Source organism: Labeo rohita, chromosome 15, assembly GCF_022985175.1.
Source record: "Labeo rohita strain BAU-BD-2019 chromosome 15, IGBB_LRoh.1.0, whole genome shotgun sequence".
In the NCBI taxonomy this organism is placed as follows: Eukaryota; Metazoa; Chordata; class Actinopteri; order Cypriniformes; family Cyprinidae; genus Labeo; species Labeo rohita.
In genome coordinates this window covers 10471550-10486556 of record NC_066883.1, presented here as the reverse complement: position 1 = coordinate 10486556, position 15007 = coordinate 10471550, and the positions used below count along the sequence as shown (strand labels likewise).

At 34.9% G+C, this 15007-nt stretch overlaps 2 protein-coding genes across 2 annotated transcripts; both read left to right on the top strand.

The window, feature by feature from the left end:
• Positions 1-705: 705 nt before the first annotated feature.
• Positions 706-7549, top strand: mrps22 (mitochondrial ribosomal protein S22). The gene is made up of 8 exons (XM_051128546.1): positions 706-867; positions 1359-1516; positions 1685-1849; positions 2096-2239; positions 2322-2405; positions 2565-2710; positions 5059-5167; positions 7327-7549. Exons 1-8 carry the CDS (start codon positions 744-746, stop codon positions 7414-7416), a joined length of 1020 nt encoding a protein of 339 aa, XP_050984503.1. The 5' UTR covers positions 706-743; the 3' UTR covers positions 7417-7549.
• Positions 7550-8613: 1064 nt separating this feature from the next.
• ech1 (enoyl CoA hydratase 1, peroxisomal) lies at positions 8614-14888 on the top strand. The gene is made up of 10 exons (XM_051129939.1): positions 8614-8883; positions 9743-9911; positions 10246-10334; positions 10783-10907; positions 11214-11262; positions 12638-12702; positions 12847-12917; positions 13010-13081; positions 13233-13383; positions 14414-14888. Exons 1-10 carry the CDS (start codon positions 8853-8855, stop codon positions 14516-14518), a joined length of 927 nt encoding a protein of 308 aa, XP_050985896.1. The 5' UTR covers positions 8614-8852; the 3' UTR covers positions 14519-14888.
• The last annotated feature ends 119 nt before the right edge of the window (positions 14889-15007 follow it).

Sequence of the window (15007 nt, the reverse complement as noted above, 5' to 3'; positions counted from 1 at the left end):
GTGACTGATCTACAACATATTTACCATTAAACATTTATTTTGTTTTTGAATTGATACAATACCAGTCAAACTCAAAGTGAGATTTTTAATGTTTTTTTTTTTTTAATTCTTTTCCGCTCACCAAGCCTGCATTTATTTGATCCTAAATACAGCAAAAGCAGTAATATTTGTGACATGTTTTTACTATTTAAAATAACTACTTTCTATCTGAATATATTTTAAAATGTAATTTATTCCTGTGATCAAAGCTAAATTTTCAGCATTATTACTCCAGTGTCACATGATCCTTCAGAAACCATTCTAATATGCTGATTTGTTGTTCAATAAACATTTGTATTATTTAACATTATTATTATTATTATTATTATTATTATCAGTATTATCAGTTGCGTACATTTTATTCAAGATTCTTTGATGAATAGAACGATCCGAAGATCAGCATTTATCTGAAATAAAAAAGCTTTTGTAACACTATACACTATACCAGTTTGTATATATGTATATATATGTATATATATATATATATATATATATATATATATATATATAATTTCTTCATATGGTTAATTGATGAATCTTTATTCGTTTCTTTCTTTCTTTCTTGTTTTTGTTTAATTGCGAAAACGCTGTTCTTTATAGAGATTCTCTGTTCCCGGATGTCATTTACTACATCTCCCAGCATTCCTAGTGGTTCTTTGAAAGGTGGAAGTTCAATACACAGCCGCAGTGACATCATATGCAGCATGGCTGCGTTCAGTGCCACAAGGTGTTTAGTAAGGTCTTATTTTTGCGTTAAATGTGTAGATCATGTGCAAACGCGTTTGCAGACTACTACACGAACGTTCTGTGTATCAGCATCACGCAGCAGTGAGTATAGTCACTGTAAATGTGACGTTAATGGTTGCATGCTTCACAGTAGTGTAGAGTTGACCTTGTACATCACGTTAAATGTTTTGCAGTTTTAGTGTCTCGTGGCTACTAAATATAAAAGAGCTTTAAAGTCATTAGAACATTGAAACAAAGCTCATGCTTGACGAAAAAGTGCAGTTCGATGACGTTGTTATAGCTAACAAAAGTGCCACAGTAATTTAACGTTTGATGCTGTTATTCTTATTTTGAATTTTTTTTTTTCATATATATAGTATTCTTTTAAGTACTTTTGAGTGCCATGTAAATATTTTGCTGTATAAATATATGCTAATATACTATACAAATAGTGTTGCATATTTTAAAGTACCGTTTTATTACCATGCGAAAACAGCTGTTCCATATACAAACACAGTACGTTTGCCTATAAGCTTAATTTCAGTTGATCAGTGTTTGTTTATGTATGCATGTATGTGTGCCCCTTCTTCTAGGTTCCACGGATGTACCTAAAGCTCAGTTCACAGACACAGAGGTTCAAGACATTCTGACCAAAATCACAGGTCTGGACCTGAAGAAAGTGTTCCGACCCATAAGACAGCAGCTAACGCCACCTAAATACAAGCTTATGACAGACACCGAATTAGAGGAGGTGAGACTTTTCATGACACGATGGGATTCATGAAGGGATAGAATTTGTGAGATGATGGTTATGTGGTAGGATGGGGTTAATAAGGGTCTGAGATACATGATGAAATGGAAAGAGATCTAGTATGGCATTTGGGAATAACATGACATTTCATGTTCTGCTGCTGAGCAGGCAGTGCGTAAGGCAGAGGAACAGGCAAAACAATTGCTGAAGATGCCACCGGTCCTGCCTGAAAGGAAGCCCATAAATGAAGTGCTCTCTGAAGATCAGATGCTAGAAGGCATGGACACAGCTAATTATGTCTTCACCGACATAAACTTTAACGTCCCGCATCGAGTAAGAAAAGGCATTGTTATATGACCAAGTTTAGTGTAACTGTTGCGTATACTTTAATTTTCAAATTAATTTTAAATGTAATTATTGATTTTCCTGTTGTTCTAGGGTAAAAACCTGAATGAGGCAATACTTTTTTTATTTACTGTAACTAAATGCAGCTTAATGCAATTTCATAAAGATCTTTTTGTGCGTATACAGAGGTATGGCGTTATTTATCTTTCTGTTTCTCTCACCGTTATTCCAAAGGAAAGATTCATAGTTGTGCGAGAGCCCAGTGGAACCCTAAGAAAAGCGACATGGAATGAAAGAGATAGGATAATACAAATTTATTTCCCCAAAGAGGGTCGCAAGATCACACCACCACCCATCTTTAAGGAAGAAAACCTTAGGGTATGGAAAGTGCAAAAGTTGATTAAGTCTTATCGATTTGCACCTGTATTCATTTTTCACAAGCGTTTTCTTCTCTCTACAGGTGGTCTTTGAACAGGATAGACACGAGGATGTGCTAAACCAATGCGTTGCCCAATTTGAGCCAGACTCTGCAGAATTTAAGAATGTGAGTTTCTGACAGACATAAGTATATGGAAGTCAGGGATGGGCGATATGCTGTGCCATTGCATGAAAACATGCTATTTGGAGAGTGTTCTGGTTACGTCACTTAATTTCAGCCATTTTTGTGGTAGGACTGATTAATAGTAGTTATTTGGTCTTTTAGGTGCTCATGCTGACCTATGAGGACATTGAAAAGCATGGAAAATATGATCTGCTTAGATCCACACGTTTCTTTGGTGGTTTGGCCTGGCATCTGGTTAATGGGCAGCGAATTGATGGTCTTCTTGTGGACATGTTACAGAGAGACTTGTGAGTATGCATGGAAAAAAGGAATTATTTGTGTTCAGAAATTTTTTTTATTGGTTGCTTTTTTTTTGTAAAATAGGATTAAAACATGCTTAGAGTAATGCACTTGCTCTCCTTCATAAATTGGATGTTATTTACCAATCCGCTGCAATCTGCTTTGTGACTGGAGCTGCAAAAAAGTAATTGATTAAAGTATTTTCCAGGTCTGGAAAAGTATGAAAAAGAGAAAGCAGAGTATGGCAGAAATATTTGTGCTTCCAGACTTTTTTCCCTATTGCTTTTATAACAGAAAATTAAGAATTTAATGAAACTAAATTTATTGTACAAGAAGTGAGTTTTCTTGTCAGCTGTTTTTTCCTGATTCTTTAGTAAATGTCAAATACGACTTGAATGAATTCAAGGTGCACTATTTCATTATGCAAAATGCAGGTTATGAGCGCTTTTGGTTTTTTTCTCCCTTTATTTTATAGCACTGTATTACATAACATCCAGGACTTTTGCAAAAATAAAAAATATACAGACTTTTATGTGCGCACAAGAAACCATTAAACTTAAAGGAGAAGTCCACTTCCAGAACAACAATTCACAAATAATTTACTCACCCCCTTGTCATCCAAGATGTTCATGTCTCCCTGTCTTCAGTCATAAAGAAATTATGGTTTTTGAGGAAAGCATTTCAGGATTTTTCTTCATATAATGGACTTGATTGGTGCCCCGATTTTGAACTTCCAAAATGTAGTTTAAATGCAGCTTCAAAGGGCTCTAAACGATCCCAGCCGAGGAAGAAGGGTCTTATCTAGTGAAACGATCTGTCATTTTTTTTGGAAAATAAAAATTTGTATACTTTTTAAGCACAAAAGCTAGTGTAGCACAGGTTCTGGAAATCGTTCAAGAACGACCCATCACTAATTCGTAGCATTGTGAACGCACATCCTAGAGCCTGTGCTACATGAGCTTTTGTGCTTAAAAAATATACAAATTTTTATTTTTCGAAAAAAGAAAAATGGCCGATCGTTTCGCTAGATAAGACCCTTCTTCCTCGGGTGGGATTGTTTAGAGCCCTTTGAAGCTGCATTTAAACCACATTTTGGAAGTTCCAAATCGGGGCACCAATCAAGTCCATTATATAAAGAAAAATCCTGAAATGCTTTCCTCAAAAATCATAATTTCTTTACGACTGGAGACAGAAAGACATGAACATCTTGGATGACAAGGGGGTGAGTAAATTATTTGTAAATTGTTGTTCTGGAAGTGGACTTCTCCTTTAAATTAAGCATATAGGACAATGCACACTGAGCCGTCTATTGTGCCATCAGCCTGTTTTGTGGAGTGGTTTCTGGCCTCCACAAAATATAAGATTAAGAGGCCTGAGGCCTTGAAATATGAAATTTTGCCCTAACAAAAGCCAAATTTCACACACCTTTTTTTTTTTTTTTTTTTTTTTTTTTTTTTTTTACAGTGCCTGTCTTTTTTATAGAGCCTTGCAAATTTTATGCTATCAGCTCATTTCATGTCATAGTTTCTCCGTCGCCACAGGAAATGTGTTAAACTGTACATTAGTACAGAGGTACTAGCATAAGAAAAGCCAAATATTAAGCAAGTATCTCTATTAATTCATGTGCATCCATGCTCTCATTTTATTTATGGTAAGATGGCAGTGATGAACAAAGGAAATTGGTTATATAAAACTAGAAAGTGTAATGCGTAAGCATGCAAAAAATTTCTCGAGGATAGAAAAAGTTTCTTGTGTGCATGTAAAAGTCTGTGTTTTTATTTTAGGGGCTCTATATGTTGTCACTTTGAGAAAATCAATGAAACCCTGAGAAAATAAAAAATATTTACAGATAACTTTACATTATACCAAATATAAAGCTGAAAAAAATGCTCCATGAACCATTTATGTAAAATATGGTCTGAGAGGTTTGATAATTTGAGTCTGGAAAAGTTTGGAATTTTGAAATGGAAAATGTGTAGGAACCCTGTAGTTAGTGTAGTATTATTGACATGAATTATGCCGTGCCAATGTTAATTGTCAATGTAGAAATTGTGTTTTTGAAATTTGACTACTTTGCTAGGTAGATGAACTAGATACATTACTGCATTGCTGATTGCTGCTTATAAATGGATATTCTCACACAGATCTCACACAAACACATTTGCATGTATCATATGAAAGGAAAATAGAGACCTCAGTAATACGGAGATTGTTGATGGAAGGAGGTTAGATCTGTAAAGTTCTTGGAAGGTTTTGATTCGCTGACGTTGATCACAACACCTTTCATAATTTAATTACATGTGTTGTGAGAAGTCTGGTTGCTGCGTATGGTTATCATGTGTTGTCATGCTTACAGGCTGCCGGATGCAGTGAGGTTGGTACGTCTGTTTAACTTGGTCCATCCTCAGAGTGAGTCTGCGCAGCATGCTCAAAGACAACAGGCCACTGACCTGGACTTGCTCAAGGTGAATATATGCACAAGTTAGCACTGTACAACATAGTCATCAGAGTTTTTTTGTGCTTATCAATTCCACATCTTTGACCACAAATTTTAAACAACAGTTCAAACATAACTACATATAATGGTTTGAAATTGTGGTTTGCGATTACCATTTTACTGTTACTATAGGTTAATGTGCCTGGAAAAAATGTACTGTGTTTACTGTGAGCTCACATGACCTCATATATGCACATGTGCCTTTTTACAAAAACCTTTAGGCCAGGGGTGGCGAACTCCGGTCCTTGAGAGCCGCAGCCCTGCAGAGTTCAGCTCCAACCCTAATTAAAACTCACCTGCCTTTTGCTTTCTAGTAACCCTTCAGGCCTTGATTAGCTTGTTCAGGTGTGTTTGATTAGGGTTGAAGCAAAACTATGCAGGGCTGCGGCTCTCCAGGACCAACGTTCGCCACCCCTGCTTTAGACTATATTCAACTGATAAAAATAATCAAATAAAAAAAAAATGTTAACTGATTGTTCAGGATCCTGCTATTTCTGATTATGCATGTAATAATAAATATATTGAATCTTAAAATTCATGTTACATGTAAGGTCCAATTGTCACTGTTATCTAACAATTAACTACGACTTTTCCCTCAGTAAACTCCTAATTTGTTGCTTATTAATAGTTAGTAAGGAAGTTGTTTAATTTAGGTATGGGGCAGGGTTAAGGGACCTAAAATACAGTCATGCAGAGTAAGGTATTAACATGTGCTTTTTAAGTACTAATCCACAAATAAAGAGTTTATTTGCAAAAACGGACAACTTTCAAAAATCATGTCTTTTATGTTATCATTTTTTATTGTTTTATTTTGTTAGTTGTTTTTTTTTTTATAAATATATATTTTACTTAATCAAAATAACCCAACTGCAGTTTGATTGAGATTAATTGGAATGCACAATGAAAAAACTGTTGAAAATTGTTAAAAACTTAAAGTTATCTGTTTTTGCAAATGAACTCTTCAAATATACTATAAATATTTACTCTAGTACTAAGTGTTTAGCCATGCCATTCAGCTCACATACCCACAGAACAGAGCAGCAGAGCCGATGTTCAAAATAAAATAAAAAAAAATCTTACATTAATGATATGTGCTTTTGACAACTCTGGAAACAGGGAATAAGGGTTCAGGCCCAGGGTACATCACTTCCCATTAGCCTGTGGTTAGACCTTTAACCCATACAAGAATGTCATTTGGAGTGCATGGAGTAAAGAAGGGCAAAAAATAAATTCTTGTGGAATTTTGAGATGCCACCAGTAATTTGGTAGAGATGGAGTGACAGGATTTAATGTATGTGTAAGAGAGAGTGTGTTTTTTAAATTCTTTGAAAGGAAATGGAAAAGCATGGTAGATTTGATGAGGGGCCACTGTTTAGTCACGGTTCCTGCTTAGTGCACACTCTACTCAACCCTGTCTTATGTCACACTGACCCTTTAACCCCTGTATCAGGAAGTTGAGCCAGTTGATGTAGCCAAATCCCCCCTCTTTTTTTTTTTTTTTGCTTAAAATTTTACACAAAGAAATAAACAACAATCATTAAAATTATTTGGACTCACATGGGATGAAGACTATGAACACTGTCCAAAAAGCTGTTTTATTCTACATGGAGAATTTCTGCCATATTGACATCTCATTACCAAAACATTACCAGAACAATGTAAATGTAAAGACACTGTGTGAACCGACAGCAGTTACAGGATAATTATTAACTAAAACTAAAACCATAAAGTTCATTACTTGAAATACAATAAACATTAACTGAAATAAAACAATTAAAAATCACTAAAAACTACTTAATTTAGCAAAAATTAAAATGAAAACAAAATATTAATAAAAAAAATCTAATTCAAAATATAAATAAAAACTACAGTAGTACATTAATGATACTAAAATAGCACCCGTTAGTATACAAAAATCATGCATTCAAAGTGATAAATGCCAGAGTCTAAAACCACTGGTACTGTTGGGACAAATAAGTTTTTCAAAAATATATTTATTTATTAATTTTTATTTATTTATTTATGTATTTATTTATTTTTAAGAGTATAGTCTTGTGGTAATGGAGTTTGTACATATACGTGAATGTCTGATGTATTTTCTGTCTGTCTTTTCCCCCTTATCCTTAGATCTATGCCCAGTATGAGTCAAAAAGAGCTGGATTCATTGAGTTGGCGGTGCAAACGTATGAACAGACCAAAGCACTGAGCTCTTTTTAAATAGTATGAAGTGTTAAAACACTGGAAAACAAACAATAATAGTTATGAATGAAAGTATTTGTCATATTGTTTGAATGTTAATGTCACGTTTTGAAAAGTGTACTCATTCTCTGCGTAATAAAGAAATCTTTTGTATAAATGGTCTCGGTTCTCTGTTTTTGCTTAGAAAAACCTGTAGTCCCACCTCAAATACACACTACTGATTGAGCAAGTAGCTGGCATGGCTGGCTACCCAAATACCCAGAATTTTGAAAGCACTGGAGCTCTTATTGTTGTCTCATAGTACAGCTCAAAGTTACAGATCTACCAAGGTTTTTTTTTTTTTTTTTTTTTTTTTTTTTTTTTCAATTGAACAATATCAATTTACAAACTCAAATGGGGAACAGTAATATGCAAAAGAAAATATACAGTCATACACAGATGTCCATGTGGTTATAATCTATAATAAACAAAAACTTTCTATAACCATTTCAGGGAGTGTCAAGGGGAAAAAAAAATCAAAATCTTACCAGTCCTAAAATATGATAGACTCCATACATGTTTTATACAATTCACTAAGAGGTTGATTATCTATTAAGTATTATTAAGTATTTTAAGATTTCGAAGTAATTTTTAAAACAATTGAATGAGGGTTTATTCCGCTTATTTTATGAATGTGATATTTGCTCATTGTAATAATAATGTTTAACATCAATGACGTCTTTTTCGAAAGACAATCTGCATAAAACCAAATCCTGAAATAAGTTACCAGTAACAATATCCATATTTAGCCATCTGTAAAGATCCTGTCAGAACTGCGGGAGATACCAAGATCCGCAGCTATATACCTTTATATAAAACAAGATTTTTGTTCGGTGTAAACTCAAAAACAGATCAACCAAAGCAAATGTTTAATGGCAAACATGTTGAAGATTAACCAATATAATGTTGATCAATTAAATGATAAGTTGTTCCGGGAAAAGCACATTGTTCGGCGTAGTAAAGCCACTCGCCATTGACATTCATTCAAAAATGTTTTGGATTTTTTTTTTTTTTTTTTTTTAACCATGGAGGCTTGCCTTAAATCAGCTTTGATTCAGTTACGTTTGGGTTATTATGTGTATGGTTAAGCAGGCTCATGTGATTCGATTCACTTACTGCACTACAGGCGCAAACGTTGCCATCTCCACTGTTAACAACATCATCTCTAGCTGTTGTCCTTAAAGGGCCACCGTACGTCAGAGGAAAAACATGGTGACGTCCTAAAAAAATAAAAGCTGCGTAATAAAACAATCTCACTTAAAGATAGAGCCAGATATTATGCATGCTTCGTTTTATTGTAACGATTTCCACTTAAACAGATAAACCACGGTTTTTAAATTCGTATTGAGATCAGTCAAACGTCATAAACAGTTCTCGACCTCTGTGATCGTGAATATATTGGTCAAAGGGCACCGATGGCTTTTATATTGAGTTCTGCGTTCAGAAGTAAGTCACCTAGTTTAATCATCTAATCTCTGCATTTGTTCAAATACTCAAATAATAAATATTTACTGTTTGTATAAATGTTACTGTGATTAAGTCGTGAACACTGGTTTAAAGAACTAAACCTGTAAGAATCAAAAATATAAATTGTGATTTAACAGTTTTTAAACAGTTTTGTTCTAAAGACAGGTGTAATGGAAACATTTTAAATGTCTGTAACTGCAGCTGAATGTGTCATTACACATACTGGGTGAGCATTAAGGTAACTGGGTGAAGGGTCACATACTGAGTAAGATTTTATTTCTCTTTTAAGTGTAGAATTATACATTTAATCGGTACATAGCATCTAGTTGTAATAGCCAGTTGGAAACTGTCTAATTATGGTGCAGACATGCCATGCACAATACAATGATAAACATTTTATGTTTGATTTTATATAAATATATATTTGAAATAGGAATGTTTTTAACAATATAAACGTTACTTTCGGTTTAATGCGGGGGTGCCCAAACTCGGTGTCCTGCAGGGTTTATCTCCAACTTGCCTCAACACACCTGTCTGGAAGTTTCTAGCATGTCTAGTAAGACCTTAATTGGCCCTCCAGGACTGAGTTTTGACACCCTTGGTTTAATGCATCCATGCAAATTCCTCATCCTGGTTTGCTTAAAATGCCCTTATTTGAATGGCAATATGTGAATTGCATTTAAAGTGCTAGAACACCTGTTTGGACCTTATAGGAACTTTTTAAATCCGGATGTAAACGTATATTGCATCCTCACCTGTTTAGTAGTTTAATTTTAAATGGTTGTGTCTTCTGCATGTAAGAAATGTAAACCTCTTTGTGTGTGTGTTTTGTGATTAGAACAGGCTCTGTTGATACCGTTCATAAACGCTGTTAGAGGAATGTCTTCATCAGGAGGGCCTACACCCCCTTTCACAACCCTGTCCGTCAGCCGGCCAGCTGAGACTGTTACTCATGTGGAGATCTGCCGCCCGGAGAAACGCAATGCAATGAACAAGGCATTCTGGCTGTATGACATCCATGTCAATATCACACGCTATAAATAAATAATTTATTTTATTTAATTTCCTTTAAGATTTTCTGTGATGCTTTGAAAAAATCATTTCAAGAGTAGAAAGACATTAGTAATATTTTAAATATTAAAATGTTTACGTAGTATATCTCATAATTTATACTGAAAGGAGTGCCCATTTTATGCCATTTCTGTGTTAAAGTGTGCTGATATGAATGGCCGTATGAGATTAGAATTGTGCACAGTGATCTAAGTCATAAAATATTTGCAATCAGGCTTGGCCATATACATGTTATTATGCTAAATTAATGTATTTTTGTTTGACCTGCAGTGAAATGGTTGACTGCTTCAGTCAGATAGCTGAGGACTCAGAGTGTCGTGTCGTGGTTTTCTCAGGTGCTGGAAAGCTCTTCACTTCAGGTAAAGCTATTAGATATCTAGCCAAATATGACCAGGTGCTAGTCTAGGCCTTGTTTTATGGCAGTTTTGTGTGTGATTTGTTAATTGGTAGACTGTTTCTCATGCAACCTAATGGAACATTCTTCATTTTAGCCAAATAGACCATGTTGTGGTGATCTAGACCTAGATTTTTAATTTTCAAAGTTTTGGTTGCCTATGCAGTTCCCCAATGCCATGGTACTTCATGTAGGTGATTAAGTCAAAAGAGCTTACTGCCAAGTCTGTATAATATGTTGCTCTCTCCTTAGTTGTAAGTTTATAGATTGTTTTCTCATTTAATTTCAAACACCTAATAGCATGAACCACACAATGCAAGGTATAATTCATATCCGCAGCACAAATATTGCAGTACATTATGCTTAGGGTAAGGGGTTTGAAAATGTATAAAAATGTAATAATCTGTGTACAGGTATTGACCTAATGGGCATGGCCAGTGATATTCTACAGCCTGAAGGCGATGACACGGCCAGGATCTCATGGAACGTGCGCCGCATTATAGCTAAATACCAAGAGACCTTCTCTGTTATTGAAAAGGTTACTATTTTAAAACATCATACTTTGGAAGCAAATCAATACATAGATTGATTTATTAATAAATTAAACAAGAGATGTAGGTAAAACGGGAAATATAAGGGGAAAATTCATGAAAAATTAAAACGTTTTATTATGTATGTCTGAGAACTGCAAAAGACATGACATTAGGATGTTTAGAAGATTGCAAGATTTTAAGTTGAACTTTATTTTGTTGAATTTGGATTTAGAAGTGAAACTATCAGTTAGGCTTTATCTCATATGCACAAATCATATATTTCATCACATCTCTTGTGTTTCAATGTACAGTGTCCAAAACCAGTGATTGTGGCCGTTCATGGAGCATGTATAGGAGGAGGTTAGTTTTCCTGTGTAAAAAGTTTGCCACAACATGTATACTTTCTGTTGTTTTTATAACACATTTATGTGTTACAACACATTTAACACATTTATGTGCTATTGTGTTTATAACACTTTATAGAACTTAACAACAAAAAGATGCTTATGTTTAAGATAATATTCAGTTGGTAAAATGTTCTAAGTGGTGTCTTTCTTTTTTTTTTCCCACCTAATTAATCCATCAGATGGAAATCTGAACCACACAATGCTATAGACCAATTTTAAGTAGACGTCACAGTGACGTCACTTGCAGCTGCGCGTGCATAGTGGTTGCAGAAAAGCACTAGTAACAAGTGTAGGTAAACGGGTAAAATCCATGGAATAAGAGAAAAAATATATTTTTGTGCCTTTTGATGTCAAAATCGAAATGAAAATAATTTTTATAGAATACTGTAGTCAAAGACGCAATTTGAAACTAAACGCAGACGTTGAAACGTACATACTATGGATGAAAACTGCTATGCTTACTCTACTTTTAAAGCATAAATTTGATATAAACAATAGGTCTACATAATATTCACATATGCTGTTCATAGGGGATGTATTGTATTGCGTTGCCTTACAGTTACAGCATGAAATATTATTTAAACCTATTACTATTAACATCTTTTCAAAAATGCAAAATGCAAGTTTATATCTCCTGATTCGGACTTTATAACTTGATTTAACAAAACTAGTGACTTTGTTAATTCTGAGGGGGGAAAAAAGCCGCAAGTGTTTCTCGAGGGGAAAAGAGAGTGACGAGTTGTTTTTCCTCTAGAGTTATGGGATATAATCTCGGAATTGCGAAAATAAAGTCAGAATTTTGAAATATAAAATCAAATTTACCTCATTCTTTTATTCCATGGCTCCATAGACTGCCACTTGAACCGCCCACAAAAAAATGTCATCCCTGTTTCGGATCTGAAAGACTATTCCACTATCTAATGTCAATTTCGTTGAATAACAGTGCTTATCGCTGGGTGAGAAGCTCTTGTAATATGCAAATATCATTTTGAAAATGAATCTAATTTCTAATCTAATCAATATAATCTATACTCTTTTTAAATCTGGGTATTTTGTATCGTATCCATCCATGTAATTCTCTAGCCGTAAAGACTATCTCTCCTGGGTTTTCTGCAACTATGCTGCGCACGCATCCTGAATGTTTACAAACAGATAATTGGTCTATGATTGATATCCATAGCACAAATGTTGCAGTAGTTTAATGCTTAGTGGATTAATGCTTAATGGATTACAAACTCCCTGGTGAGCAAAAAAAAAAATATATATATATATACATATATATATATATATATGTAAATGTTGTCATTTTTTTGTTTCTTCTTTTACAGGCGTGGACTTAATCACAGCATGTGATATACGACTGTGTACGCAGGATGCCTGGTTTCAGGTCAAGGTGTGGGCACCTTGTTGATTTTTACTGACTTAATCGTCTATTCTGTAAAGCTCTTTGTAGTCCCAACTTGAACCCCTTTTATTTGTTTAATACCATTTTAAAATAAACTTAGATTTAAGTTGAATGTGAATTTTTCCTGTTCAGGAGGTTGACATTGGTTTGGCAGCTGATGTTGGAACTTTGCAACGTCTCCCCAGAGTGATTGGAAGTCGAAGGTACTTGCTTAATCTTAAAGTGTGTTGTAGATCCAGTAGCAGTGCCCTGTGTTTATATAATTAATAGTAAAATTTTCTTCTCTGACCTTCAGTCTAGTGAATGAGTTGGCTTTCACTGCAAGAAAGATGTACGCTGATGAAGCCAAGAGCTGTGGACTGGTCAGGTGAGATATATAGGCAATAATATATGAGATGATATGTTTTATTTTGAATATATGATATAGCAGCTGTATTTACAACATTGAACAGCCTCAAACTTTTTTTAAATACATTTTAGTAAACATAAGTGTGTTTGTTCTCTTTTGTTGCACACAGTCGTGTTTTCCCGGATAAAGAGACTATGATGGCTGGAGCTCTGGAGATGGCAGGAGAGATTGCCAGCAAAAGTCCTGTGGCAGTCCAGGGAACTAAAGTCAATCTCATTTACTCCAGAGACCACAGTGTTCCAGAGGCCCTGAATTACATAGTGAGATTTGAACTCATTTCATACTGAGTACACAGTTGAAGTCCAAAGTTTACATACAGCTTGCAGAATTCGCAAAATGTTATTTCACGAGTTCGCCTACTCATCCAGTCCTGATTGGCTTGCTGTCCTTAATGGAGGCTCGAACCCAAGGCTCGGCTTGAGCGCAGATTTCGACCCCCCCATTGCGATATTATCTAGAGGGAGAATAACAGAAACAGAGGAGGAGAAGGGGAGGTGGAGGGATGCCAGAAGAACGAAGGCTGGGACAGTGCAATGAGGGCTGCTTATATAGGCTTGTAATGATGATTGACAGGACTGAATGATTAGGCTCCTCCCGAACCTACGTTTGGAACTTCATTTATTTTACCAAAATAAGAGGGATCATACAAAATGCATGTTGTTCATGCATTTCATGAGTTGTTCATGAGTCCCTTGTTTGTCCTGAACAGTTAAACTGTGTGCTGTTCTTCAGAAAAATTCTTAGGTCCCACAAATTCTGTGGTTTTTTGTGTATTTGAACCCTTTCCAACAATGACTGTATGATTCTAACTATAACAGAAGGTTCAAACGCTCACTAATGCTCCAGAAGGAAACACAATGCATTAAGAGCCGGGGGGTGAAAACTTTTGAACAGAATGAAGACGTGTACATTTTTCTTATTTTGCCTAAATATCATATTTTTTTCATTTAGTACTGCCCTTCAGAAGCTACAGAAGATACTTACATATTCCCCAGAAGACGAAATAAGTGAAATTTACCCTGATCTTCAAATTCAAAAGTTTTCACCCCGCGTCTCTTAATACATCATGTTTCCTTGTGGAGCATCAGTGACCGTTCGAATCTACCTAAGCACTTTATAGAGTACATGTTTCAAATCAACCCAAAACAGCTGGTGACATAAAATGTTTTCTTTTGTAAAATGTCTTTACAAAGCAAGAATTACAGCTCTCTACTGTTTAGAAAAGGTCATTCAGTGATTAAACTGAAAACTATTCTTACCTGTGCTTTCTGTTCCTGTTTGTTTCTGCAGAACACCTGGAATATGAGCATGCTTCAAACCCAAGATTTAATGAAGTCAGCTCAGGCAGCAATGGAGAAGAAAAGCCTCAAAAACATTACTTTCTCTAAGCTCTGAGAGTCTCCTCAACCTTACTTACAAATAACAGCTTCTTCAATGAAAACTACCCGCTGAGTTAGATTTGATCTTGATCTTAATCAACATGGTTTTTACAGCTAAATCTCGCTATTACATATTTCAATTCCATCTTTACATTCAGTGAATAGCAGTTGGTTTGGTGATATGTCCTTTTGGGACTCGTTTAGCGAAAAGTATAACGAAAGTTTGATTCAAAATTTTTATGGGTGCCTTAATGCTGCCTCACAAATGTCAGTTAATTAACCAAAAAAAAAAAAAATACTTATTCAGTGCTGAATGCACACTAAAAACTAAAAAGCTTGAGGTAAATGGTTTGACTTGACTATGATTTGTTTTATGATGAATCAGTAACTGTTAATCAGTGTTCTGTATTACATGATATGTTACAATGTGTTTCAATTGTGATAATATTTTTGCATCTCAATAAAAAAATCAATGCTAAAATAAGTGTATACCATAGCTTACAGT

What these genes read in the sequence shown, in the direction of transcription:
- ech1 (XM_051129939.1), top strand. Translation starts at nt 8,853, where the DNA reads ATGGCTTTTATATTGAGTTCTGCGTTCAGAA. An exon ending in ATGAACAAGGCATTCTGGCT is followed by an intron (nt 9,912 to 10,245) that starts GTATGACATCCA and finishes TTTGACCTGCAG; the next exon opens with TGAAATGGTTGACTGCTTCA. An exon ending in ATGCCTGGTTTCAGGTCAAG is followed by an intron (nt 12,703 to 12,846) that starts GTGTGGGCACCT and finishes TTTCCTGTTCAG; the next exon opens with GAGGTTGACATTGGTTTGGC.
- mrps22 (XM_051128546.1), top strand. Translation starts at nt 744, where the DNA reads ATGGCTGCGTTCAGTGCCACAAGGTGTTTAGTAAGGTCTTATTTTTGC. An exon ending in CAGACACCGAATTAGAGGAG is followed by an intron (nt 1,517 to 1,684) that starts GTGAGACTTTTC and finishes GCTGCTGAGCAG; the next exon opens with GCAGTGCGTAAGGCAGAGGA. An exon ending in ACTCTGCAGAATTTAAGAAT is followed by an intron (nt 2,406 to 2,564) that starts GTGAGTTTCTGA and finishes TTGGTCTTTTAG; the next exon opens with GTGCTCATGCTGACCTATGA.